This window comes from Phacochoerus africanus, chromosome 9, assembly GCF_016906955.1.
Source record: "Phacochoerus africanus isolate WHEZ1 chromosome 9, ROS_Pafr_v1, whole genome shotgun sequence".
Lineage (NCBI taxonomy): Eukaryota > Metazoa > Chordata > Mammalia > Artiodactyla > Suidae > Phacochoerus > Phacochoerus africanus.
This window is the reverse complement of record NC_062552.1, coordinates 43,892,924-43,920,701: the sequence shown is the minus strand read 5'-3', so window position 1 is coordinate 43,920,701 and position 27,778 is coordinate 43,892,924. Positions and strand designations below refer to the sequence as shown.

The window sequence follows — 27,778 nt, the reverse complement described above, 5'->3', positions numbered from 1 at the left end:
TTTCTGGGAGATGTGGAGTAATTCTAGATAGATAAGTGAATAAACAATATCATTCATATATTTAATTTCCGACATAGTAATAATAGCCAACACCTTCTGGCCACTTTTCCAAGTGTTTTCTGTATATTCATACACTTGATCCTCAGAGGGCCTTGTGATTTTTTTTTTTTTTTTGTCTTTTTGCTATTTCTTTGGGCCGCTCCTGTGGCATATGGAGGTTCCCAGGCTAGGGGTCAAATCGGAGCTGTAGCCACTGGCCTACGCCAGAGCCACAGCAACGCGGGATCCGAGCCGCGTCTGCAACCTACACCACAGCTCACAGCAATGCCGGATCTTTAACCCACTGAGCAAGGGCAGGGACCGAACCCGCAACCTCATGGTTCCTAGTCGGATTCGTTAACCACTGCGCCAAGATGGGAACTCCCGGGCCTTGTGATTTTTATGTTAACCAGTAATAAAGCTGATGTGCAGAGCTAAAGAGACTTCCACAGCTTGTCAGTGTTGACGTTGGGCCTCTGAGACAAAGGCCTCTTGAGTCTCTGTACATAACTCTAATCTTGTACTTCCTTTCATTCATTCGAAAGTATAGTCACAAATTATTCAACTGGACAACTGTGTTAAGAACATGAGCACCGGAGTCAGAAACAGGAATCAGGTGATTGGGGGGCCGCTTAGCTGTATAACTTTACAGAACACCTTCCTGCTAGGCCGCCAGGTCCTGGTTGGTGACTTAAGGCCACTCTAGGTTAGCATTTTTTCAGACAGTGGCTGGGAGAGTTACCCAGGATAATGCAAATAAAGTTCTTAAATCTTAGAACCGTCTGCTGCACATGTTACAAATTATTATGCTAGAGTGCTTTGTTAAACTTATTTATTTATTTATTTATGTCCTTTCAGGGCCCCACCCATGGTATATGGAGGTTCCCAGGCTAGGGTTCGAATCAGAGCTGCAGCTACCAGCCTACACCATAGCCACAGCAGTGCTAGATCTGAGCTTTGTCTGCGACCTACACCACAGCTCACCACAACACCAGATCCTTAACCCACTGATAGATGCCAGGAATGGAACTTGCATCCTCATGGATACTAGTCAGATCCGTTTGTGCTGAACCATGATGGGAACTCCTGTTAAACTTATTTTTTTATTTTTGGTGGCTAAAGGTCTTATTTCATTTTGACAACATGGAAATCTTACTTTTTTTAACCTTCCTCTTTGAAAAAAATCAGAAATACACCACTGCATTGTCCTGGCTTAGTGATGTGACATAAAAAATTTAATTTATTCTTTTGTGTGTGTCTTTTTGCCTTTTCTAGGGCCTCTCCCACAGCATATGAAGGTTTCCCAGGCTAGGGGTCTAATCGGAGCTGTAGCCACCGGCCTACGCCAGAGCCACAGCAACTCGGGATCTGAGGCGGGTCTGCAACCTACACCACAGCTCACGGCAACACCGGATCCTTAACCCATTGAGCAAGGGCAGGGACCGAACCCGCAACCTCATGGTTCCTAGTCAGATTCGTTAACCATTGCGCCACGATGGGAACTCCTAACTTATTCTTTATTAGGGTATTTTAATGCTTTAATGTCTTCATTTTGAAAATGACTTCTGATTCTTCTTCTTCTTTTTTTTTTTTAACTAAATGCCTTGCAGGAACTTGCTTTCTTCTTATTTGCTTTTTTCTATTAACCATGAAGCTCTAGAGAGGACGTTCAAGAAAACTGACAATTTTAGTTAATCCTGCGTTGTATACTCAATATTCAGAATAAAACAAACAGGTAAAAGAGTTCCCATCTTGGCGCAGTGGTTAATGAATCCAACTGGGAACCATGAGGTTGCGGGTTCGATCCCTGGCCTTGCTCAGTGGGTTAAAGATCCGGTGTTGCCATGAGCTGTGGTGTAGATCACAGACGCGGCTCGGATCCTGTGTTGCTGTGGCTCTGGTGTAGGCTGGCAGCTACAGCTCCGATTAGACCCCTAGCCTGGGAATCTCCATATGCCATGGGAGCAGCCCTAGAAAAGGCAAAAAAGACAAAAAACAAACAAAGATGTTAGAAAAGAAATATGAGAAAACAATCTTACTTAAATAAGCAATCAAACAACAAGAACAACAAATTGTACCATTCCTTTAGAAATGTCACTATCTACCATATATAGCAGCCTTTCTTTGCAACAATAAAAGACAACTGACTATCTAAAAGTTTCCAGTTCCTTTCAGTGCCTACCTAATCAAAAACAGTGAGATCTCTGAGTTACTGCCATGACTCAGTGGAAATGATTCTGACTAGTATCCATGAAGGACTTAAGTTCGATCCCTGTCCTCAATCAGTGGGTTAAGGATCCAATGCTGCCGTTAGCTGAGGTGTAGGTTGCAGACGCAGCTCAGATCCGGCATTGCTATAAGCCAGTGGCTACAGCTCCAATTCCGCCCCTAGCCTGGGAACCTCCATTATTCCACAAGTGCAGCCCCAAAAAGACAAAAAAAGAAAAAGAAAACACTGAGATCTGAAATACAGTTGTTCTGGACAGGAGCTGTGTTGCCCAATTATCTTGCAGTCACAGAAGGTATTTTAATGTCAACCCATATATTAAGCAGATAGGACATTCCCCTATAATTTCAAAGCATCGTTGAGTAATTTGTTCCTCTTCACAATCATTTATAACAACCGTTTCTCTTTCCTCTCCTATCTCTTTGAGAATTTATTCTTTCATCTTGTCTTTATGAGTTTAATTTTCTTTTGCACCATAGAGGTGTGGATTGGGTGGGAGTAATTTTAAGAGTTACAAAGTAGCAACCATGTACTAAATAAGACCTAAAGAACACAAGATTTTTTTTCCTGGTGTTATTGCTCTGGAGGACTAATGTGATGAGGTGCTTCATGGCCATGAGATAGTACTGTGACCTGTAATTCTATTGATTCACCTTGGAACAATTTACCTACCAGAGACAGCCTGAGCTGACATTTTTTTCACGCTGCATCAAGAACTTGAAATACTGCAGGGAGTTCCTAACTGACCTCCTTCTTTTAGAGTCACTCTGACTCCCTAAATCATTCTCCACAGTGCAATGAGGGAGCACTCCAAAAAGTAAATCATGTCATTCTCCTGTTTAAAACTGTCAAGTGGTTTCCTATTACAAGACAGTAAGTCCAGCTGCTTGATAAAGTTTTCACAGCTCTGCTTCTTTCTCTAGCTCCAAATCCCATCACTCCCTTTTGATCTTCGAACATCATGTGCTGTTCTTCGCCTCTGGGTCAGGATGCATGCAAATCCTTTTTCTAGATCCTCCCTAAGTCCCCTTGTCTGTCCACTAGCTTACAGCACGTGCTTGCTTGTGCAGTGAAAACAGAAGAGGAAACATACTTTGGATTAATGTTACAAAGAAGAGATTGGGAAAAGGATAGTTTGCTTTTGTCGCTAACCTCTAATTTTTACATACACTTCTTTAATCTGAGTTCCTGCTGTCCTCAGATACTTAGTACTCTCTCTTACTTTTCCTGTTCTTAGCAAAATGGTCTCTAAAAAATAACCTGCGGTTAGTTAATGTCTAAATATACCTCAGGGTGAATTCACTGAATCAAATATTATGGAGTGTTTATTATATGCCAGGCTTTGTTCTAGGCACAGGGAAATTACCAGTGAGCAAGACAGGGAAGGTGGTCTCAACAAGTACACATTCTAGAGTTCCCTTCATGGCTCAGCAGTTAACCCATCCAACTAGGATCCATGAGGATGCAGGTTCAATCCCTGACCCTGCTCAGTGGGTTAATGATCTGGCGTTGCCATGAGCTGTGGTACAGGTGGCAGACACAGCTTGGATCCTGCTTTGCTGTGGCTGTGGTGGTGGCTGGCAGCTGTAGCTCTGATTTAACCCCTCGCTTGGGAACTTCCATATGTCGTGGGTGCAGGGTGCGGCCCTAAAAAGCAAAAAAAAAAAAAAAAACCAAAAAAACCCCCAGTACACATTCTAATGAAAGAGCAGATAGTGGACCCAAGGATGTGACTTAGGGACTTAAATTCGTCTTGTATTAATGACATCAATTCAATTCATAGAATGCTAGAACTGAAAGATGTCTTTGGTATCATGTAAACATTTTAACTCACATCACTCATTTTACAGATGGGAAAACTGAAACCTAGAAGGGGAAATGAACTAGCCAAAACTTTCTTATCCCATTACTGAGAAATGCACACTGAGACCCAGGTCACATGACTCCAGGTCACATGATGATGTGTTCTCTCCATTAATCCCACCTGACTTACAAATTCAGGTCTGCCCAGAGGAAAATTACATATCATTAATGCATTAATAATTAATAATCACTAGTTATTACATATGCATTCTTTGTTTCTCCCAAATAGAAGCACCTATGAATTGGTTACTTTGGGATACTGGTGAATTCTTCTACCCCGTCATACAAAATGGTAGAAATATCCCTTATGAATCATGTATAAAAGTGTACTTCTCAGGACTAGACTGAGTAGTGTATTTGGCCAAATGATGTGTACAAAGTATAGACCATTCAATAGCGCTTTTGATTCAAGCCCGTCCAAAGACCTTGTTTATTTTGTGCATGGAATAGAGCAGATTAAGAGAGAAAAATTCATTTCATTTGTTACATTCATTTAAATATAATGAAATGAAAGCATATATCTTTTATGACATCAGTTCATTAAAAATGGAAATTAGACCATTTCAAAGGGGTGGGATAAGCAGCTAGCCAAACCCTACATCAGCTATTTAACAATCTATATTTGGCTTTCTTTAAAAATGTGACTTTTGTCCAGACGCTTTATCAGCACCCCCTTTGAGTCACTGTAATCTCCAAATGAGGCCTGAGGATAAATCTTTGTTCCACTGCTACAGATCCCTGAGAACTCTTTTTTTTTTTTTGGTCTTTTGGCTATTTCTTTGGGCCGCTCCAGCGGCATATGGAGGTTCCCAGGCTAGGGGTCTAATCGGAGCTGTAGCCACTGGCCTACGCCAGAGCCACAGCAACGCGGGATCCGAGCCGCGTCTGCAACCTACACCACAGCTCACGGCAACGCCGGATCGTTAACCCACTGAGCAAGGGCAGGGACCGAACCCGCCACCTCATGGTTCCTAGTCGGATTCGTTAACCACTGCGCCACGATGGGAACTCCATCTCCAGAACTCTTTTTGATGATAGAAATGAGTAAAGACAGATGGAACTGCACTTTCTTAAGTGAATAAATAAAGCTTTTAAAATATCTTTTTTTTCCCCAAATAATTTGAAGGACAAGTCAGCCTTGCAGATAGGATATCAAAGTAGAAACAAGGGTGCTAAAACTTATACCAAGCTTAAAACTAAAATAAACAGTCGTCACTGAGGAGCAATTTGACCTGTATTGAAAGAGTGAAAACCACCCTTCCCCATCTCCCAGGACCAAAGCAGGATTTCCACCTCCTTCCTCAAAGCTCCCCTACATTTCCACCTGTAGCTCATTAGAGAACCCCAGAGAGTTTAATCAAGGAGGAGCCTTGGGAACTCACAGTCAGAATTTCAATTTGATTGTGTGCATATGTGTAATTTTATTTTATTTTTATTAATTAAATTTATTTTTATTAGGACATAGTTGATTTACAGTGTTGAATCAATTTCTGCTGTCCAGCATAGTGACCCAGTCATATATGTATATTCTTTTTCTCATAATCAATTTGATTTTTACAAGGAAAGAACGATGGAAAAATGACAAAGATGCTGTGGAAAGTGGGAGATATCCCAAGTAGAGGGGGGAAAAAACCCTCTAATTAAATTCTTGTTTGGAAATTGTGTTGTTCATTTAGAGTTGGTCAGGTCGAGTCAAATAGAAAGAATTTTTATTTAACATGTAGGGGGTGAAATGGGTATATAGAATGACTATAAAATTTCTTATTTCTGGATGATCCTGCTAACAGTATTTATAGTCTCTAAATTTCTCAAACTTTCTGTGTTTCAGCACATTCTCAAGTATTAGAATTGCTTTGGTGCAGATACAAACAAGTACCTCAGAAACAGGTGTTGGGTCTAAACAAGTCTACAATACTTGTTACACGTGTCTCTTGAGTACACAGTTCTGTGAAAACAACCGTGGTTGTCCTGAGGTTGGTTTTGCTGCCTTCTGTATTACTTTCCTAGAAAGAATTGTCCCCTGTTCTGACCCTACACTTTTATATCCTCACAAGATAAATTTCTTGCCTGATGTAGCAAACACACAATCTATTCATGGCATAAATTTACCTTTGTGCCTGCATCTCACCCAGGACCTGATGCACATTTTCAGAATCTCCGTGTTGCAACCTACTCTTGGGTTTGGTATTTCATCTGAAAACAATTGCCATTGAAGTACATGACAGTTGTGGCAAAAAGAATATATCCATTTTGATTAAAATTTGGAGATGGAGATCAAGGATTTTTTCTTTTCATAAACACTGGTTGAGAATTACTGCTCAGAACCAGTGTAAGCAACTCGGTGTCCGACTTTTGTGTTCCTTAAAGAAGAGTGATTGCTTCTCTTATAAATAGCCTTCTCGTATGATCTTGCCTACTCAGATTCATATGAAATCCTGAAGCTGAGATCATTTTTGGCAACACCACCTCAAGTCTTATCAGTCTCACTGGGGGCAGGGGGGGCGAGGGTGGGGTGAGGTTGACCGTTGTGTTTCCTGGTCAACCTACAAAATACTGCAGTTAGTGAAAGGGAATGCTTTAATGAATGAACATTATATTTAGAAAACATTTCAACGTAATTAAATTATTGGTGAAAAAACAGTATTTTTTTCTACTTCTTCTGAAGTACACAGCTGTACCCCCAAAATATAAAGACCAAGTACAGATGTTTGTAATATTTGTCTGTATTGTGTGTGTGTGTTAGTGTAAGTGTGTGTGCGTGTTTGCTCTAGAAAGTTTAGCATGTATTTATTAATTTATTTTAATTTTTGAAAGGTTGTTAATTCATGCCATGCTTCACTTTTGGCTGAAACTGGATGATGTAAACTTGATCCTGCATAAAGGAATTGTAATAGATTGTTGCCGAAGGAAAGGGTGAGAATGAGGGTATGGATGTGATCAAAATAATATATATGGACATTTTTCTCTGCATGCGGCCAGTCTTTATAACTTCATGATACTCTGCATCTTTTCTAATCCCCATCATCTTGCATGGTATCTCATGGAGCACCAACAGGTTGAAAAGAAAATCCTTACATGCCACTCCACCCACATCAGTTCCACAATTGCTAGAGCCTACCTCTGCCTTTTGTGCTCCTTCACTTAGAGTTAAGAATATGTTCTCTGGGATGTGCCTCCCTCCGGTAACTCAAGTCTCCCCTTTTTCTGTTTTCAAGGATGGGAGGAACAGTTTTATTGGACACCAACTGGGCGGGGTAGTGGAAGTGCCAAACAGCAAGGACCAGCGGGTCAAGTCAGCCAGAGCCATTCAAATCACCTACTACCTCCAGACCTATGGCTCTGCCACCCAAGACCTCATAGGGGAGAAGTGGGAGAATGAGTTCTGTAAGCTTATGAGGAAGCTCCAGGAGGAGCACCAGGACCTCCAGCTCTACTCACTGGCATCCTTTAGCCTCTGGAGAGACTTTCACAAGACCAGCATCCTGGCCAGGAGCAAGGTCCTAGTGAGCCTCGTGCTGATCCTGACCACAGCCACCCTCTCCAGCTCCATGAAGGACTGTTTGCGTGGCAAGCCCTTCCTGGGCCTCCTGGGGGTGCTCACCGTGTGCATCTCCATCGTCACAGCAGCTGGGATCTTCTTCATCACTGATGGGAAGTACAATTCCACCCTGCTGGGAATCCCGTTCTTCGCCATGGGTAACTATCCATCCTTGTGGTAATCGGCTTCTTACCGGTTTGGGGCAAGGTAGTACGTTTCTTGAATTCTTAGGTGGAAATCTGTTTTAATTGTGCATTGGTATATCTGTGTACTGATGTGACATTTTACTGAGAGTGGTGTCTCTTTCACCTGATGAGGCCTCGTTCAGCAAATGGTAGCCTGACCAAACCATCTTCCCATTTATGCCAGAGACTTTAATGCTACCAAATGTTTTTAAAGTACACACTATTGGAATTTCTACTCTGCTTCTTCAAAATTTATGGGTTGAAATTCATGGGGTACTGAGTTCAGGAGATCCAAAATCTACTTCACATAAAATTTGGTGGTCTGGGGGGAGTTCCCATCATGGCGCGGTGGTTAACGAATCCAACTAGGAACCATGAGGTTGTGGGTTCGGTCCCTGCCCTTGCTCAGTGGGTTAAGGATCCGGTGTTGCCGTGAGCTGTGGTGTAGTTCGCAGACACAGCTCGGATCCTGCATTGCAGTGGCTGTGGTGTCGGACAGCAGCTATAGCTCCAATTAGACCCCTAGCCTGGGAACCTCCATATGCCACAAGTGCCACCCTAGAAAAGCTGAAAAAGACCAAAAAAAAAATTTGGTGGTCTGAAATTGTGTTGCCCCCTCAAGGTGGTGGTGGTAAAGAGTGGCTATGGTACGTTGGAAATTCTGAGAGCCACCAACAGGTTCTAATCTCAAAGAATTTCATTAAGCTTGATTAATTCATTTCAAAGTGTTAGTGAGAATATATTCCATTTCCCCCCCCTCTAAACTAAAATTTTCATGCAGCCCCTTAAAGATGTGTCCTCTGGTATTTTTCATCTCTGGTGAAAACAATTCATCAGCATCTTCAGTCAAGATTATCCCTTCTTGCACTTGTTTTTTTTCCAGGACATACATCAACAGTTTAGAAAGTGGTGTGTGTGTGTGTGTGTGTGTGTGTGTGTGTGTGTGTGTGTGTGTATTCTTCCAAAAGAGAAGATCACTTCTGGGCAGAAGAGTGAGTGATGGTTCAGTAACAAGATTGATGGAGTGTATCAGAAAAGATGGGATAATGGTGATATTTGTGGTACCACGAAAGAGGTCTGTCAGGTGGGATGCAGTTCCCTACTTGCAGCGATTTGGAGGATAAACTGCAAAAAATGGCCTCAAGTGGTGAAGTGATGGGCACAGGAGCATCTTCAGCTGTAAAATAATTGCTTTCCACTCCTGGAGTTAATATCAGCCGTAAATTACAGTTTTATGATTAAGTAAAAAAGATGTAGGCACGTGGTCAGAAAGTCTTCGAGGTGATCTGGGCCCTTTTTATTTTGACTTAAACCATATTAAGAACCCTGCGAAGTGGATTTATCTGGAAACCCATCTTCATTGCGGTCCCTTTAGTTCCTCTTGGTAAGCCTCGGTTTCCTCTTGCATAAAATGAGGGTAATGAGTCAATAGTAATAATGAGGATAAAAAAATAAGTCAAAGAATTAGTTTTGGGATATAACAGAATATACCTAAAGCTAATAGCAGAGGGTAAACCCTTCATAAATATCATTAAGTTTTAGTAATTAACTTCATCTGTAAAGTACAGTGGTTTCAGTGATGAATTAGGAAACAGCCATTGGCTTCAAGAAACGGAAAGTCTTGGGAATTCCCACTGTGGCTCAGTGGTAATGACTAATATCCATGAGGATGGGGGTGTGATCCCTGGCCTTGCTCAGTGGGTTAAGGATCTGGTATTGCCATGAGCTGTGGTGCAGGTTGGAGATGCAGTTTGGATCCCATGTTGCTGTGGCTGTGGCTGGCAGCTGCAGCTCCAGATCAACCCCTAGCCTGGGAACTTCCATATGCCACGGCCCTAAAAAGCAAGAAAAAAGAAAAGAAAAGAAAGAAATGGAAAGTAAGTCTTCCTTCCTTGCATTCTTTATATCATCTTTAAATGCATGTTCATCTCCTTAACAAAAGTTTTTCTATTTGCTAAAGAACTATATGAAAAAAGTTTCTTTTCACCAGTGACAAGGACTGATCTAGATTTGAATGATTTGTACTTGTTATGTTTTAGGAGCTCAGTCTCTTGACTTAGTAATATACAATTTCATAAGACTCATGCAGCATTATTCACAAATGAAGCATGGCTCATTCAAGATGGAGAAATTAGGAGTTCCCGTCGTGGCTCAGTGGTTAACAAACCTGACTAGTATCCATGAGGATGCGGGTTCGATCCCTGGCCTTGCTCAGTGAGTTAAGGATCTGGTGTTGCTGTGAGCTGTGGTGTGGTCTCAGACATGGATCTGGCGTTGCTGTGGTGTAGGCTGGCAGCTGTAGCTCCCATTGGACCCCTAGCCTGGGAACCTCCATGTGCCGAGGGTGCAGCCCTAAAATGACAAAAGGAAAAAAAAACAGGAACACTGAAAGCCACCGTGAGAAAAATAAAATGTCCAGACTCTAGAACACACTTTTTCTTCACATTTTCTCCTCTCATCTTTACTGGACAGGCTGCGTGCAGACTCCAGAAGCCTGGTAAATGGTTACTCTTCAGTATTCCTGCAATTGAAGTTCTTAAAATATTCTTAAAGGAAATTTGCTTCTGTGTTCTGAAAACATAACACCAAGTGGACCGATAAATACATGCTTAAGATACTTGTTCCATCAAGGGGGAGTTGGTTTTGCATTCCGTTTTGTTTGTAAAATGATCCTAATAGTAAGGACACTAAGATTGAGAACTAGTGAAATAAAAGGAATATGTCACAGGGCTAGGACATCTGGGTTTTCATCCCAGCTCTTCCACTAAATGTGCATGTTTTGCTAGAAAGTTATGTACAATTCCTCTGTCCCAGTTCTCCATTTATCAAATGAAAGATGTGGTCAGAGTTCCCTGGTGGCTCAGTGGAGTGAGGATCCAGCACTGTCACTGCTTCGGCTCCAGTAGCTGCCGTGGCTCAGGTTTGATCGCTCGCTTGGGAACTTCCACATGCTGTGGGTGCAGCCCCCCACAAATGAAAGCTGTGGACTCTTCAGTCTTAAAGTGTGAGGATCCTACCGTATTATTCATTTCATTCCTTAACTGAAGTTAAAATTTGATCATTCCTTTATAAAAACCTTTAAGATATGTATTATTTTCAAACTTCGAATCTCCATTCTGCTGTTTGGACTCCGTGTGTGTGTGTGTGTGTGTGTGTGTGTGTGTGAGAGAGAGAGAGAGAGAGAGAGAGAGAGAGAGAGAGAGAGAGGGAGGGAGAGAGGGAGAGAGGGAGGAAGGGAGAGAAGGAGAGAGAAGGAGAGGGAGAGAAGGAGAGAGAAGGAGAGGGAGAGAGAGGCTTTAGATTGGAAAACTCTCAGCCTTGCTTGAAGAGCCTCAGACACACAAAGCACAACACCTCGATGACAGTGCTGAGATGAATGTGATGTTGAGCATCAATAAGTTGAGTTTGGCAGCTGTATATCTCCTGGTGGTACACACTGTATTGGTTAAAAGTAGTCCTTTGATGAATTAGTTTACGTGGTGTCCAAACTGCATAACCCAATGTTAGTCGGGTGTAAGAAAAAGAAGCCCAACTCTTTTTATGAATCTGTATTTCTATTCCTATCTTCCTGCAAGGATTTCTTTAAGGTAGTGAATATTCACTTCGTTATGCTCCAAGATGTAAACCATTCGTCCTCATTAGAACTTATCCCTGAAGCTGGGCATGTTGCTTAGGTATTCTACTCTCCAACTATTTATTTTTGACCCCTTGTGTTCCTTTTAATACTGCATCTGCTTTTTCTCTTTTTGGTAATCATTCACCCATTTAATATCCCCAATATCATTTCAGAGGCATGTTTCCTGTATTTCCACATCCTGGACTTTTTAAGCCTGTACTAAATTTTTTTTTTGTCTTTTTGTCATTTCTTGGGCCACTCCCGTGGCATATGGAGGTTCCCAGGCTAGGGGTCGAATTGGAGCTGTAGCCACTGGCCTACATCAGAGCCACAGCAACTCAGGATCCAACCGTGTCTTCAACCTACACCACAGCTCACGGCAACCCCAGATCGTTAACCCACTGAGCAAGGGCGGGGATCAAACCCGCAACCTCATGGTTCCTAGTTGGATTCGTTAACCACTGAGCCATGACGGGAACTCCAAGCCTGTACTAATTTTTATATTTTGTCCTGGTGTCCCTGTAAGTAAATGTACGTTTGTTGGATTGATTTAGGCTTAGAAAAGAAGATGATCATAGGCATAGTTATTCTCTTTAGAAAAGATTTCAGAAAAAGAAATCAGACTTATAATAATGTTTTAATGCAAAAATGACCGCTTTTCACTCCAGCCTAATGTTTATTCTCTATACAAGTGTAAATCAAAGAGAATGATGTTAATTAATTCGTAACTATTGTCAGCCCTTTTTTTACCTCATTTGCTTTATTTACATGAATACATAGGTATGTTTCCTCTTTCTGGAAGGAGAAATAAGGGCTAATATCACACGCAGACACCAAGTGGCTCCTGCTATATATTGCTGATTTCTGTGGATAGCTGCCAGGGACAGTAGGAGCCTTGGTAAACTATTATTTTTGCTGTCCATCTTGTGTTTGCCCTATGTGCCAGGAGTCTTCCTTTAGTCAGCTTGATGCCCCTGGGCATATGTGGATGACTCATTTTTTCAGGTGAACCCAGACTTTCCAGATATGAGACCTTCTCATTCATTATCCAAAACTGAGCTCCATATTCATTTATTTATTAATTTATTCAAATATTTGTGGAGCGCCTACCATGGTCCAGGTGTTTTGTATTACAGAGTAAAAGGTATTGAATGGAATTGATCATGTTGTTGCCCGTATGGGTCCTGTATTCTAAGTCTGCTAACGGAAGGCTTCAGGCCACAGACAAATATATTTAAGCGTCTATTATTTATAAAAGTTATAAAGGATAGGCATAAAACAGAGTAAGAGGTAAAGAGCATAGGTGGTCTGAGAAAGACCTTTCTAAACAAATGAAATTGAAACAGAGAACTAAATAAAATGAAGAAGGAGCCATATACCAATTGAGAAAAGAGTGTCTCTGACAAAGAGATCCATTTATGCAAAAGTTTTGAGATGGACCTTACTTGGTGAAGTTAAGGAAGAACAGAACAAAGGGAGTGTTGTTGGGGCAGAGTGGGCAGCTAAGCATTTTAAGAGGTAACATAGGACCAGGTCATGTAAGGCACTGAGAACTTAATACTTAAGGTGGTAAACTATCTGAAGCGTTTTGAGGTGAGAGTGTGATCTGACTTAATGTTTCATGGAAATGAATCTCAATGAAGGAAGAATGATTATAGGTTATACCTCTTATGTAGGTAAGAGGTTCTTGCAAAACCTTCATGGGATATAATGGTAGCTTGAAATAGCATGGAAGCAGTAAAAATGGTTAAAAAGGGATTAGACTCTGGATAGGTATTGGGAAATGGAATTGACAGGATTTGCTGAAGAAAAAGAGGAGTCACAGATGACCCCAAACTTTGAGGACTGAACAACAAATCAAAAGCCATTCCCATTTACTGTTATAGGAGGATAAAATGGGAGGAACATTGTGGGGGAAAAATATAAGAATTTAGTTTTCTCTCTGCTAAGTTAGATGCCTATTAAGTATCCAAGTGGGAGAATGTGGCATTGGCTGTAAAAGACAGTAGCTAGATCAGGTTCAGGGGCAAAATCTGTTAAGCTGAAGCTGAAAGTATAAATTTTTGATTCATCATGGCATGGCTAACAAGGAAAACCATGGACTCTGATAAGATCAACTGGAAAGATTAATATTGATGGAACATAGAGGAGGTCTAAGATCTGATCCTGATCTTACAGATTGGGTAGATGAAGATAATTCAGAAAATGACAGTAGAAGGAATCTGACTATGAAGTGAAATAACAGGAGAACCAAGAGAGGGGAGTGTCCCAGCAGCCAAGGAAAGAAGTGGTTTCGTGAAGGAGCAAGAGATCAATTGTTCCAATAGCTGCTAAGAAATTGTGTCCAATGAGAACTGAGAATTGGTCGGTTGATTTAGGAACGTGAAGGTCATTGGTGTCTTTGACGAGAGCTGCTTTGGAGGAGAGCTGAGGCTAATTTTAAAGAGGTTCAGTAGAGCTTGGAGAATAGGAAGAGAAGAGAGTAAATAAAATGAATTCTTCCAGGGAATTTTGCAAGAAAGGGAAATGATTGTTGTTGGGAATGTGCAGGAGAGAAGGCTTCATAGTAAAGCAGAGAGAAGCGACTGCAGCAGCAGTGTCATTGGGTAGGAGAAACAGGACAGATTCAGAACACAACCAGAGTCACTGGTTTTATATAAGAGCCTAGATGGTTCATCTATGGTTAAGAAAAGGGAAGCCAAAATATATGGACAGATCCGGATAGACTGGTACATGTGGGGGTGGGGCCGTGTGGAAATTCTCTTCTGAGGCTTCAGTCCTGTCAGTAAAACAGGAAGCAAGTCATCAGCTGAGAATAAATCTGGGGAAGGAGAAGTTCCCTGGAGGACAGAGAAGGGAGTTGAAGGATTCGCCTTGGAAAACTGGAGAATTGAATTAAAGAGAAAATTTAGGTGAACCACTAGGAAGCACAAGGGCCCCCTTGAAGTTTATGTTCATGACTTAAAAAAAGAAATCAGTTAACATGGTTGCTGAGTCAGTGCCCCCTCTAGGCACGTATAGCTGCTTGGAGGAGGAGTTGAGTAGCCACTGAGATGAATTTAACTGGAAAGAAACTCCCTTGGTGGGTGGGGGGAGAAGAGGGGTTTTGTATAGTATATGCAAAAGAATGGTGACGATGATAGATCTTGAAAATTGTAATAATGGCAGCTAGACTATGTTGCAGTGACAAATAATGCCTTAAATACACTTAGCTTAACACACCAAAGATTTCTTGTTCATATCACAGTTTGGTGTGGGTCAGGAACTTCTCTCTGGAAACTCCTTTCCACCAGAGATTCAGGGATCTAGAATGGTTCCGTCTCGCAACATCTTGCCTTCTCAGAGTTCGTGCTCCCAGCCATGTACACAAAAGTGGGAATGGAGAAGTCACATATACTTAAAACTACCTTGTACCTAAAGTGATCCAGTTATTTCTCATCACATTCTGCTGGCCAGAACTAGACTTAGGGCCATAAGCTAACTGCGAGGAGGATGGAAAAGTAGTAAGCAAATGGATTATTTTCTGAGCATCAAATCTCTCTTCCATTATAAACTAAGCTAAATGATAAAGGTAATTAGGATTTATTCTGCCTCATCATCATGTTAAAACGCTGATTGAGTCAACATGATTTTTTGAAGGGTCATCTTTGGCCCTTAGATTGTTTTATATTGAAGTCTGTTCTAGTTCTCTGCTGCTGTATAGTAAATGCCACAAAACTGGGTAGTGTAAAACAACAATCATTTGATTATGCTCCTGGATTCTGTGGGTCAGTAATTTGTAAAGGGCACAGTGAATTGAGTTCTTCCCATTTCTGGAATTTCTAGAGCCTCAGCTAAGGGTAACTTGAATATCTGAGGTCTGGAATAGCTGAGGCTAGAACAGCCACCTCCAGTACAACTTCTCTGCTCCCATAACTGGCACCAAGTCTGGGATTTAAGAAGGAGACTCTCAGCCAGGACTGTTGAACATAGCATCTAAACATGGCCTCCCAGCATGGTGTTCTTAGGGCAGTCAGATTTCAAATAGGGTGGCTAGGGCTCCAAAATAAAGTATTGTACGAGAGCAAGAGAAAAGTCCCAGGGCTGGCCTAGACATAAAAGCTGCATAGCATCGCATTGGCCACTTTCTATTGTCTGCATGTTGGTTCACTAAGGCCAGCCCAGATCCCAGAGAAGGGCAGTGGGGCTCCACTTCTTGAGACAGTGGCAGAGAATTGAAAGAGTAGCAGTCATATTGCATAAGAGCATGTGGAATGGGAGCTGCTGTCGTGGCCATCTTTGGAAAATGAAATCTGCCACAAAATCGTATTAGAAATAAGAAGTGGATTCCAAAGAGGCTCACTACAATGGTTTTGAGAACAGATTATTACTAATGAAAATGGCTGTGATTCGATCATTTGCAGGTGGAAAACAACCACTGGATTAAAGACATCAGGAGTTCAAAGCACCAAGAGCATGAATATAGAATGGAATTTCCCTATAGAATTTGAAATCACCAAAAGTTATGACATGAGTCATCATGGCCATTGACACATTGAGTTCCAGGTTAAGTCGTTAGCAAATGAGAGAAACAGATCCTGAGGTCTGTAAATGAGTGCTAAAAAGTAGGAGGAAGAATTTGCATAGGATGTGGGCTGCACTTCAAAGGAGTGGTCGAAGACAAAGAAACAGTGTCTGTGACCTCCCAAGGGATGTAGGCTAACACCCATATAATACTTTCAGTCCAGTAGTACAGAAAGAGGGGGAACAAAGTAGCCTCCACTGGAAAAAGCTGCCAGGACAGCAATTATTCTCAGGGGATGGCCAGTTTTTATTGGAGCAAGAGGTAAAGACGATATTTGGAGAAGAGACTTTCGGAAGTAGGAAGTTTTGGTGATGACCAGCTGAGTTCCAGCAGGCAGAGAGAGGATGGGAGCGATGAGAAAATGGTCAGCTCAGGGCATGTTCAGAACCGGATGGGAATGAAAGTCCTAAGCAGAGACGTGGGAACCCAGGAACTTGGCTGTGTGAGGGGAGATGTGCTACCAAGGGCCCCACTCCACAAAGTGATTCTGTTACATTGTAAGTCGGATCATATCCCTTATCTGCTCAAACTTCTCCAATAGCTTCCCACCTAAATCAAATTTAACAGACACATATTCAGTGATCTCAGTAAATCCCGTGTCTGCTACCCCTCTCACCTCAGATGCAGTATCTCTCTCTCCTCTCCGCCTAGAAAGCTCCTTCTCAGTTACCTCCTGCAGGTCTCTATACACATGTCACCTTCTTCGTGGGCCCTTTTCCCGGCCACTCTATCCAAAAACCGCAAGATCCTCACCAATACTTCCTATTTCCCTCTCTGCTTCAGTTTTCTCCTTAGAGCTCATCAGGATCTAACACACGGTGTATTTCACTTTTTAACTTGTTCATTATCTGCCTCCTCGCAATGGGAGTGCAAGCCCCTAGGGATGTAGATTTTCATTGTTCCTTTCGCTGCTGTTTTACCAAATACTTCAAGCAGCACTAGCCTCAGGCAGGCACGCAATAAATACATGTGGAATGAATGAATGAATGGTCTCTTAGCGTTTCTCAAATGGATTATGATCCATTAGAGAGTCATTAAATTAATTTAATGTATCATGATCCACATTTGTGTTTCACTTAAGGAGAGAAAAGGGAAGAGAAAGGGATAGGAAATGTCAAAAGGTATTGTACATAGTGGAATATTATTGCATCATACTTTTGTTTCAGTGTGTATAATAGATCATGATAGAAGATATGTTTCCCGAAGTGGGCCTTAGCCCAAATTTTTAGAACAAAACACTGTCTAGAAGCGCCTTTGGGCTATTGTCTTAAGCAGACCTGGTGACAGGTGGGGGTTTATGAATGGGGAAGTGACTAGAAGAATCCATTATTCGCATAGGTAGCTGCTTCTCCTGTTCCTGCTAGAGACAGGATCTGGACTTAGAGAAGGGAAGGTATTGCCAGGGACATAGATGATATTTCTTGGGCACTTTTATTTTCCTCAACTTGAACCAGCATAGTCTTTGGCATGTAATGAGCCTTTAAGTTTTGATGATTGGCTCAAGTTTTTAATGATGATATTATGGCTTCCTGATAAGCTGCTACCCCTCTCACCTCAGATGCAGTATCAGTATTTGCCACAGGACCTGTTTTACACAGGGTCATACCTTTCCCACTGCTTCAAGCTCTCTTACCTGAGCTATTTTTAAGCTGTGTCAGTTGTAGCTACCCTGCTCTTGGTGAATCATGGTTATCTCCTTTAGGAAAAGATTGGCCAATGATGCGAAAGTATCTCTACCTGTAGAGGCGGGGGGTCAGAAGACGCAGAGTCCGGTCTAGTCCCTGTCATTTCAGGTGACTTCTCCTTGGGCCTCCCATGTTTTTTCTTTCATAAGATGAGGAAGTTGGACTGGGTGGTCCTTAACATCTTTTCCACCTTTACTCTCTAATCAGTGAATCATTTATTTGACATTTAGGCTTTATGTTATCTCATCTAGATGTTTGGCTCCTCGGGGGCTGGAATTGGGTCTCCTTGGCATCTTTCAAGTGTGCAGTCCAAGCTTCCTCACACACATTTTATAAATGTTGGCTTATTAATGGCTTTTGCAAGAGAAGGCTTCACTTTTGGTTGTTTTCAGCTTGGATATCTTAATGTCCTTGTGTTTATATGTTATTCTTTAGTTTTCATTTCTTTATATTGATCTTTGCTCTTCTGTAGCTGTGAAATGGACCTCCTGGGGCAGAAGTTTTTACTAAGTTAAGATGTTGTCTCACTAACTCGTTTTTGTAGACCTTTTGAAGGAGGTGGGAAGGGAACAGATCTTGGCATAACAAGTAAGAAGCTGAGTTTTATGCTGAGCATTTGAGGCAGCCTAATATGTATTACTTTTTTATTGTGTAGCGCTGTCCAACATGAATTGTGATTATATCCTGACTCCTTGAGATTCTTATTTTCTGTAGAATCCACCTCCATCTATTGCCCTTTTTACTGCTAATGAGCTTCTTCTGATGGAATATAGGAATGAGGAAGAGTACTGTTACATAACACAATTTTACTCAGGGTGAAAAGTATACAGGCCAGTTTTGGTGATCTTGTTTATCTCAAGGGTAGCCGATGTGCTAGTTTAGACTTTTAAAATGGAAAGAGTAGTAAATAAGCCTCATGCTGTCTAATATGTTATGCCCTTACTTCTTGAATCAGATAGTGAATCATGCTTGAATATTTAAGCAGACAGGGAAGGGAGAGAGACATCAATTTATCTAGTACATGGTAGAACCGTGTCAGCTACGACCACTTGTCCAGCATGGACATCTAAGCCTTTCTCCAATACACATCTATCACAGGCCACCCTAAATATCCTCATTAATTAAAGTTGAATTGACTGCCACATCAGAATGTTCCAAGAAAAAAAAATATTCTTGATACAGGAGACCTGCAGTTGCCAACCAGATTGCGATTCTCTGCAGTGCTGCATCAAGGTAAATGCTGCAGTTCAAACTCCTGAGACTTGAAGGGTGAAAACCCATTAAGCCTCTGCCATTGCTTTGCTAAGGAAAAACAAAGTCCCATACAGATAAAAATCATTTGCAAACTGGAGATTTACTTCCTAGATTCACTTCATTTTCAAGCTAGGTATTTTCGTGCCCAGTCATCCAAAAAAAAGAGTACTAGCAGAGAAGGATGAGATAAGCCCTCTGTCTGTTTGAGGGGCCTAGAGACCCAGACCAAGGCAAAACTTTATTATTCAAGCCTTGGCTTACAGATATCCCTATGTACCCTTAGAGAAGTTGCAACCCTGAGTTTTAATTTAATATAAAGAAGATGCTGCTACGTTTCCTGGTGCTTCCTTACACTGACTTGGTCTAAATGGAATGAAAATATGTCCTGCCCAGAGATACTTCCAATTTCCAATTTAAATGGAACATCCTGAACTAAATATTGTTTCCAATTTACCTGGAACATCCTGAACTAAATATCATACTTAATAATGTAAACCGGTAAACTATTAATACTATTTACTCATCGTGTTTGAGATGCCATAATAAAAAGCATAGAGTATTATAACCATAATGTCAATGATGTAAACCAAAGAATGAAGGGAAAGGAGGTCATTTTATCAGAAAGAACTGGATATAAGATTAGGTTAAACTCTGTTTTAGAAAATAACTGTGGTGAATGGGGGGACATTAGGTGGCTCATTTCATTGAATGAAAACCAATCAAGAGCACGCAGGACACACACACAAAGAAAGAGATCAGTGAAAGGCACCTAACTTGTCAATTTTGGGGATAAAGTTGTGATGAATACAGTGAAGACTCATTATAATAATTAACAGCAAACTGATGGATTCACTCAATAATTCTGTCACCTCCCCTTCCTTTATCAAAGTCAAGGGTCAGGGCAACTTTATATCATGTACTTATTGGCATAATTGTTTTGCAAATAACAAGTCCTCATTTCTTGAATGAATGACTTGTAATTTCACCAGCTCACAGCCGAGCTAAAGGCTGTGGGTTTTTAGGAATGGATATAAATCTGCGTTTGAGATTGTACATGTTCTTTTAAACATTTTAGGACCATGGCTTTAAAGCAGAGTCTTTGAAAGGGATTATGTAATGAGGAGATTTTGGATTTCCACATATGAGAGTTTAGTCTACACACTGTGCCTTTAGTTTGATGCTTCATGCACCTTAAAAGTATCCCTGTGGTCATTTTATCATGAAAATGTCATGCTGATTTGCCCTGAGGAAAGTTGGGCAGCTGTTTGCATCAAAGAGGAAATAAAGTCAAGAGCATGATTCTCAAGGCTGGGGTGGAGCCAAGATCAGAACTTGTATTACTTGATTTTTCCTCCCAGGTTCCTTGACTGTATTAGCTGTTCTCAAACTCAGCCCTGGGGACGCCTCAGAATGTGCCAGGGGTACAGTGGGTCTCAGAAAGAATTAAGGCCTCAGAAATCCTTGCTACTCCTTCCTGATTCTAAGCATGCACATCATTCAGATATTTTTACCTGACAATTTTCCACAGAGATTTAGTTTGAGGAAAAATTCTCATTAATTAAAAAATAGTTTGAGGAGTGTCATTGTGGCTCAGCAGGTTAAGAGCCCGACATAGTGTCCATGAGGATGTGTTCAATTCCTGGCCTTGCTCAGAAGGTTAAGGATCTTGCATTGCCACAAGGTGCATCATAGGTCACAGATGCAGCACGGGTCTGTCATTGCTGTGGCTGTGGTGCAGGCCTGCAGCTGCAGCTCCAATTCAACCCCTACCCCAGGAACTTCTATATGCAGTAGGTGTAGCCATAAAAAAAATTTAAAAAATAAAAGAAAAAAAGTTTGAAAAAAATGCCCAACCTCTACCATCTTATAATGCCTCCTTCATAATAAAGTGGAAGGTAGAAACTAAACTTGAGAAGAGCTAAGTTTATTTTACAGCCTAAGTGGCTGTGTTTTGATCAACTATTGTATCCACAGACTTCCTGTCATCTTTTTGTTGAAGTATTTCTAGAGGCGGGATTTCTGCTTAAGACCTTAACTTTATCTCTTGCAGACAAGTTAACCTATTTTTAAGATGCAGAAAATCCAAAAGGATGGAGGCCGCGAGGTTGTATGGTTACCAGGAGAACTAAGTAAGACTACCAGAAGATTCCAAAGGATAGAATTAATTGTGATTTGATAATAGTCCAGGGTTAGAATGGCTGTCTTACAGGTCAAGAAATCATATTATAGAGGCATGGTGGCAAAACTAGATTCTTGGTGAAAGAATCCCATTAACTTCGTTGACTAGGGTAATATGTTAGACATAAACTCTGTTCTGGTAACCTTTTCAAAAAGTGGCTTACACTTAGGCTTCCCTTTCTCAAGATATATTAAAAAACAAAAACAAAAACCCAACTGTTACTCAGATGGCTTTATGATAAGCATAAATTAAAACACAGTGATGTCTAATGAATTTCCTTGTTCCTCACAAAGAACGCTGCCAAAATGCCCACCCGTGCCTCCCAGATTTAATGTCATTCTTTTGTCAGAAGTCCTTTGTACACAACACAGATGCTCACATTGCTAGACCTTACCATTCTGGTTGGCCACTTCTATTGGCGATAAGCTTTCTCTCTAGGATGACTCAATATCCCTGACTATGTTAGTAAGCCAAGTAAGTGAACAGTGTTTCTGCTGCAACTAGGAGACATTCTTTCTCCTTTGACTGTTTATTGATGAAATGAGTTTAATCCTCAGAGAAGGGCCATATTTTTATGATTTCCAAGTATTTGAGGTTCCTCCTTTCTCTTGCCCCGTGAACTTTCTATGGAATTTTTTTCTTTTTTTGTTGTTATGTATCCCAGTGTGTTTATCCCTTTGCCCATTCTGCTCATTCTTCTTAATCTTTTCCTGAGAGATGAGAACCCTCCCCACCAAAAAAAAAGATGAGAACCCTAAAGCAGTAGCAAGTTATGTGGGAGTTGCTGTATTCCCCACCAAACACAGTTTCAAACCTGCCACCCACTCACTTAGCTTTGGGTTGAATTTGACCACTCAGAGCATCCCCAGGAGATACTAGGACGGAAGGAGAATGAGGTCAAGGTCTTTCTTTCCAGCTCCTTCTCTCCCTGCTTTGGCTCTATTTCTGGCAACAACTCCAGTCTCTGATAAGCTGTCACTCCTCCATACCTACAGCTCTTACTGGACCCCGGCAATACTATTTCCTCCATGTAGTTCTTTAGACTTAAAAGAGGTAACGGCTTCCTGCCCTTGGTAATCTCTGGGTACCTCCACAACTCTTGTTAGCTTTTGTTTTCATTGGCTCTGCCCATATCTCTGTAAATAGTCTTTTTCTTTATACTCTCTGAGGGATTTTGTGTGTGTGTGTGTGTTTTGTTTTATTACTCAAATGAATTTATCACATCTATAGTGTATAATGATCATTCACAGGATTTCCATCCCATAACCCAAGCACTTCCCCCACCCCCCAAACTGTCTCCTCTAGGGACCATAGTTTTTCAATGTCTGTGAGTCAGCATCTGTTCTGCAAAGAAGTTCAGTCTGCCCTTTTTTCAGATTCTGCATGTCAGTGAAAGCATTTGATGTTGGTGTCTCACTGTATGGCTGACTTCGCTTAGCATGATAATTTCTAGGTCCATCCATGTTGCTAAAAATGCTGGTATTTTGTTCCTTTTAATGGCTGAGCAATGTTCCATTGTGTATATGTACCACATCTTCTTGATCCACTCCTCTGTTGATGGACATTTAGGTTGTTTCCATGTCTTGGGTATTGCAAATAGTGCTGCAGTGAACATCAGAGTACATGTGTCTTTGCGAGTTGTGGTTTTCTCTGAGAGATTTCTATATGTCCTGCCAAGCCTTTCAGTCTCATGCAAGATATGCAACACTCCAGTATCTTGTTGGATCTCACATCCTGCTATCAAGTCTATCCACCTGCCTTAACTCTCTACTTAGCTCTTGCCAGCCAACCTTCTTTAAGGGCACTGAATCCTACTCTTTACCAGCCCAGCTCCTGGTCATCAATGGCTCTAAAGAGCAGTCTACCTTGCTGACCTGAATTTGTTTAGCATTTGGCATCTGGACATCTGCTGCCATGTTCTGTCTGCCACCTTGAACATCTTAAGTTCACATTGTCCCTTGGACATCAGGCAGTATATCTCCTTTTAAAAGCCAGTCTTGTGTCAGGATTCCTTTCTCCTACATTTACAATTCTTGTCCTTTGCTTTCTCCAATAACTTGAAATCTTGAGGGCATGTGAGCTTCCTATGCAGACTTGTTTTTGTATCTTTCATGGCTATTGTGTCTCTTTTGAGAAAGATCCTACAGAAAAAATTTCAAACACACATATTTTTACCATCACCCCAGTAAAACTTGGGGCTGGAATTAATAGAGGCTATGCCTTCTATGAAGCAAGAATGAGAAATTATCTCATTGGAGAATTCCATATCATCATAATCATTTTTAGGTCATGGTGGCTATTTTCTTCCTTGTACCTCGTTTAAGCTAAAAGTAGTTTGGTATAAAATTATTGCTTTACAGTCAGATTTTCCAAAAATATATAAAAAGAGGCTCCCTGTCCTTGTTTTGTGCGTGGTGCCTGTGCTTTTGCAGCTGAAAATAGCGTTGGCGCTCATTCTTGGCACATTATACTGCAAGCTTCTATCTAATTTGCTGTCCATACTCACTCTGAAGTCCTTTTCAGCACTGCCGCTTTCCAAGTATTTCCTTTTCTTTGAGTATTTATGCGTTACTTTCCACAAAACTATTCATTTTCCATTTTTGAGGTTCATACCCATCCTTCTACCAACCTCTCTTCTCTCAAAACCATGTTTGCTATTCCTGGGTAATAGGGTTTTTTTTTTTAATTCATTTGTTTCCTTTATTACAAAAACAGTGCATTTTTAGGAGAACATTGAAAGGCAAAGAAAGCATAAAATCATCATCCAGAGATAATTGTTAATAAAAACTTCATGTATGTCCTTTGACTATATCCATTGATAGATAAATATGTCAATAAATAAAACCAAGTGTGATGATTCTGTATATATACTGTTATGCAGGCTGCTCATCTTAATTCAATAACTCAACAATTTCCACGAGTACAAAAAATATAAAACCCGAATGTATACTGTTTTCACTAATAGTTATACATTAACATATGTGTGAATACTGCTCATAGTAAACATAGAACATCACTTGCATTCCAAAAGCCTCTTTCTAATGATACTCCCCTCCTTTGCAATAGTCATTGTCCTGACTTTTAAGGTAATCAATCAACTATTAGCTTTTTTTATAGTTCCACCATCTGTGTTATAAAGCAAATACAAATATATATTATGATGTCGTCTTGGTGAACTAAATCTTTTATTGATATAAACTGATTTTCTATCTCTAAAAACAACTTTGCTTTAAAGCCTATTTTCTGGTATGAATATAGCATCATCAGAATCTTTTATTCATATTTTTTAAAAACATATTTTTTCATTCTTTAAGTATCAGCCTTTCTATTTTCTTAGATTTTCTACATGTGTCTCGTAAGTTGCCTCTAGTTGGGTAGGAAATCATTTTTCCAGTCTAGTGATTTTTGATTTTTGTCTTTTAGCTGAGAAACTTGATCCCTTTAGTTCCTTTAACATAATTTCAGATACTTTTGGATTTTAATTTGTCATTTTATTTTATACTTTATGTTTGCCTCACACTTCCCATATATATTCCTGTCTATATATGTTTGCTCCCTTTTGTCCATATTTTGGATTGAATTAATGTATTTTATTATTTCATGTTTTCCTTTTGCAAGTTTGCAAGTTAAATGTTTGCTTCAAATATGGTGATTGCTTTAGAATTCATGAAATTCATACTTAACTTATCAAACTCTAAAAGGCAACAGTCTTTATTTTTCTTCCTTATGTAATAAAGTAGTTCCATCATTTGAACTCCATTTAGATGCCTTCCTAACTTACATGTTAATTCTGTCTAGCACTTTAATTCTAATGTTATTGTTTAAACTCAGTAGACACTATTAATTATTTTTTTGTATAGTTCATGGTCTTTTACATTTACCCACATACTTACTTTTTTAAATTATCATTATTTCTTCTTGTATCTCAGTCCTTTCATCTGGAATCACTTTTATTCTACCTAAAGGAAATTACCTTTAGAAATGTTCTGCTGGTGAAAATCTATTTATTTCTTGACCTGAACATGTCCTTTTTGTCCTCATACTTGGAAATTATTTTTGCTGGGTATAGAATTCTCTCATTTACCTTGAAAATAATGACTCTCTGTCATCTTTATTCCATTGTCTTTTTCTCTGGCTGTTTTTAAGATTTTTCTTTGTCTTCGGTTTCCTGCACTTTCACTATGATATATCTAGATGTGGCTTTCTTTGTATTTATCTCAGTGAAAATTCACTATGTCTCTTGATTTCATGAAGTATTGTCTTTTATAAATTCTAAAAACACCACCTTTATCTGTTCAACTATTATTTCTCTCTTTTTCCTTTCCCTTCTTCTTGAGCTCCAACAAAACATGTTAACAATGTCACAGTCTCTTCCTCTCCCTTTTACATTTTCCCTTTGTCTCTCTGCTCTACACTCTGAATACTCTCTTCTGTTTGACAGAACAGTTTACTAATTTTCTCTTTTGCTGCCTGCTTGGTATGAATGTTTGTTGACCCCTCCAGATTCCTGTGCTGAAATCCTAACATCCAAGGTAATGGTAGTAGAAGGTAGGACCTTTGGAGGTGAATAGGTCAGGACAGTGAGGCCCTCATGATTGGGATTAGCACCCTTCCAAACGAGACTCCAGAGATGTAGCTCATCCCCTCAACCAGGTGACAGACACAGTGAAGAGGGGCCATCAGTGCACCAGGAAGTGGGCTTATACCAGACCCTGAATCGTAAACACCTTCATCTTAGATTCCCCAACCTCTAGACCTGTGAGAAATGAATGTCTGTTGTTTTAAAGCCACCCAGTTTATGGCATATTTGCTATGGTAGCCTGAAGGAACTAAGACACTGCATCTAGGCTATTACCAAAATACCCATTATAGTTTTAATTTTTTTTTCTTTTTTTCTTTTTAGAGCCACACCTGTGGCATATGGAAGTTCCCAGGCTAGGGGTTGAATCGGAGCTACAGCCAGTGGCCTACACCACAGCCACAGCAACATAGGATCTGAGCCACATCTGTGACCTACACCACAGCTCATGGCAACACCAGATCCTTAACCCACTGAGTGAGGCCAGGGATCAAACCCACATCCTCATGGATCCTAGTCGGGTTCATTAACTGCTGAGCCACTAAAGGAACTACCAAGTTTTAATTTTTATGATTGAAAATTTTATGTCTACAAGTTTGGTTTAGTTCTAGATCTATTTTGTGTTATTTGCAGATACTTTGAATATATTAAGAAGAGTAAACATTGTCATCTGAGCTTTTTATATTCGTTACATTATCTGAGGTCTGTGGCTCTGCTGCTGTCATTTGTGTAGGTCTTAAATCAATCACCTTGTTTCTTTGTGTGCCTATTTATCTAGGAGTGTGTGGTGGTTATTATCTTTGAAAAAATAATTGTGGGTGTTTTAGATTCCTATGATGCTATTCTTTCTTCCAAAGGGGCATGTATTTGCATCTCTCTGGCATCTGTGGGCGCTTAGGATTGGAAACCACTTCAAATGTAGTTCCCCACGTATCCAACGTGTAAATGTACACAAGGACCCAGCTATAAAAACAACTTTTAAGATTCTTTTTTCCTTTTCAATTTTCTTCTTCTTCTCCACTCAGCACAATCTCTAAAATGCTCTGTGATTTGGAGAGAGGGGTAGAGGTTCTAGAGTGTCATTGCTCTGAATATGTGGCCTTTGAGATCACAGCTTGAGGTTGGGGAGGGTGTCTCAGTAACAGCTCTTACCTTGCATTGCCCAGAGAACTAAATTTCTGTCCCCTTTAATTCTTTAAGGCTATTGACCTGAAGCCCAAGTGTGCAGTACTATTTTTTTAAAATCCTCAGAGAAAAACAGAATTGCTGTGAAATTATATTTAGCACTCTAGATTCTTAGCCCTGAGTTTGGCCTCAGTGTTCCCCATTACATTTGCAGCTCTTCAGAGATTTTTCTATGACAAGGTTTGCTAAAGTATTTTGTGTCTATTTTTATCCAGCATTTTTCTTGTTTTTAGCTAAAAGTATTGATCCAAACAACACCCTCTTGTAATATCAGCAATCTGAAACAGCTGTAGTGTCACTTTTAATCACTGGATATTATTCTGGACCCTGTTTTTAAACAACCATTATTTTAATATTTTCATTATATATATGTGTGTGTGTCGTGTGTTTTGTCCTTAATGTTAATAATGTTAATATTAACTGCTTGCTTGCTTGCTTGCTTGCTTGCTTGCTTGCTTTCTTTCTTTCTTTCTTTCTTTCTTTCTTTCTTTTTGTCTTTTTGCCTTTTCTAGGGCCGCTCCCACGGCATATGAAGGTTTCCCAGGCTAGGGGTCGAATCAGAGCTGTAGCCGCCCGCCTATGCCACAGCCACAGCCACAGCAATGTAGGTTCCAAGCCGTGTCTGTGACCTACACCACAGGTCACGGCAATGCCAGATCCTTAACTCACTGAACAAGTCCAGGGATCGAACCCACAACCTCATGGTTCTTAGTCGGATTCGTTCACCACTGAGCCACGACGGGAACTCCCAATATTAACTGCTTTCTAATCCAAATTTGCTCTTCACATAATTTTATAGGTTTTCATTTGCTCATTGTCTTCAATTTCTTATTCAATAGGTAATATTCAAATACAAACTTTTTA

At 40.4% G+C, this 27,778-nt stretch overlaps 1 protein-coding gene across 2 annotated transcripts in view; it reads left to right on the top strand.

The window, feature by feature from the left end:
• Window positions 1-27,778, top strand: part of PTCHD4 (patched domain containing 4) — a 194,346-nt gene that overhangs the window by 45,429 nt on the left and 121,139 nt on the right. For both annotated transcript variants that reach the window (XM_047796437.1, XM_047796438.1), the window contains one exon: window positions 7,345-7,825. In XM_047796437.1, coding sequence (XP_047652393.1) covers window positions 7,345-7,825 — 481 coding nt within the window. The remainder of the gene's footprint in view (window positions 1-7,344; window positions 7,826-27,778) is intronic.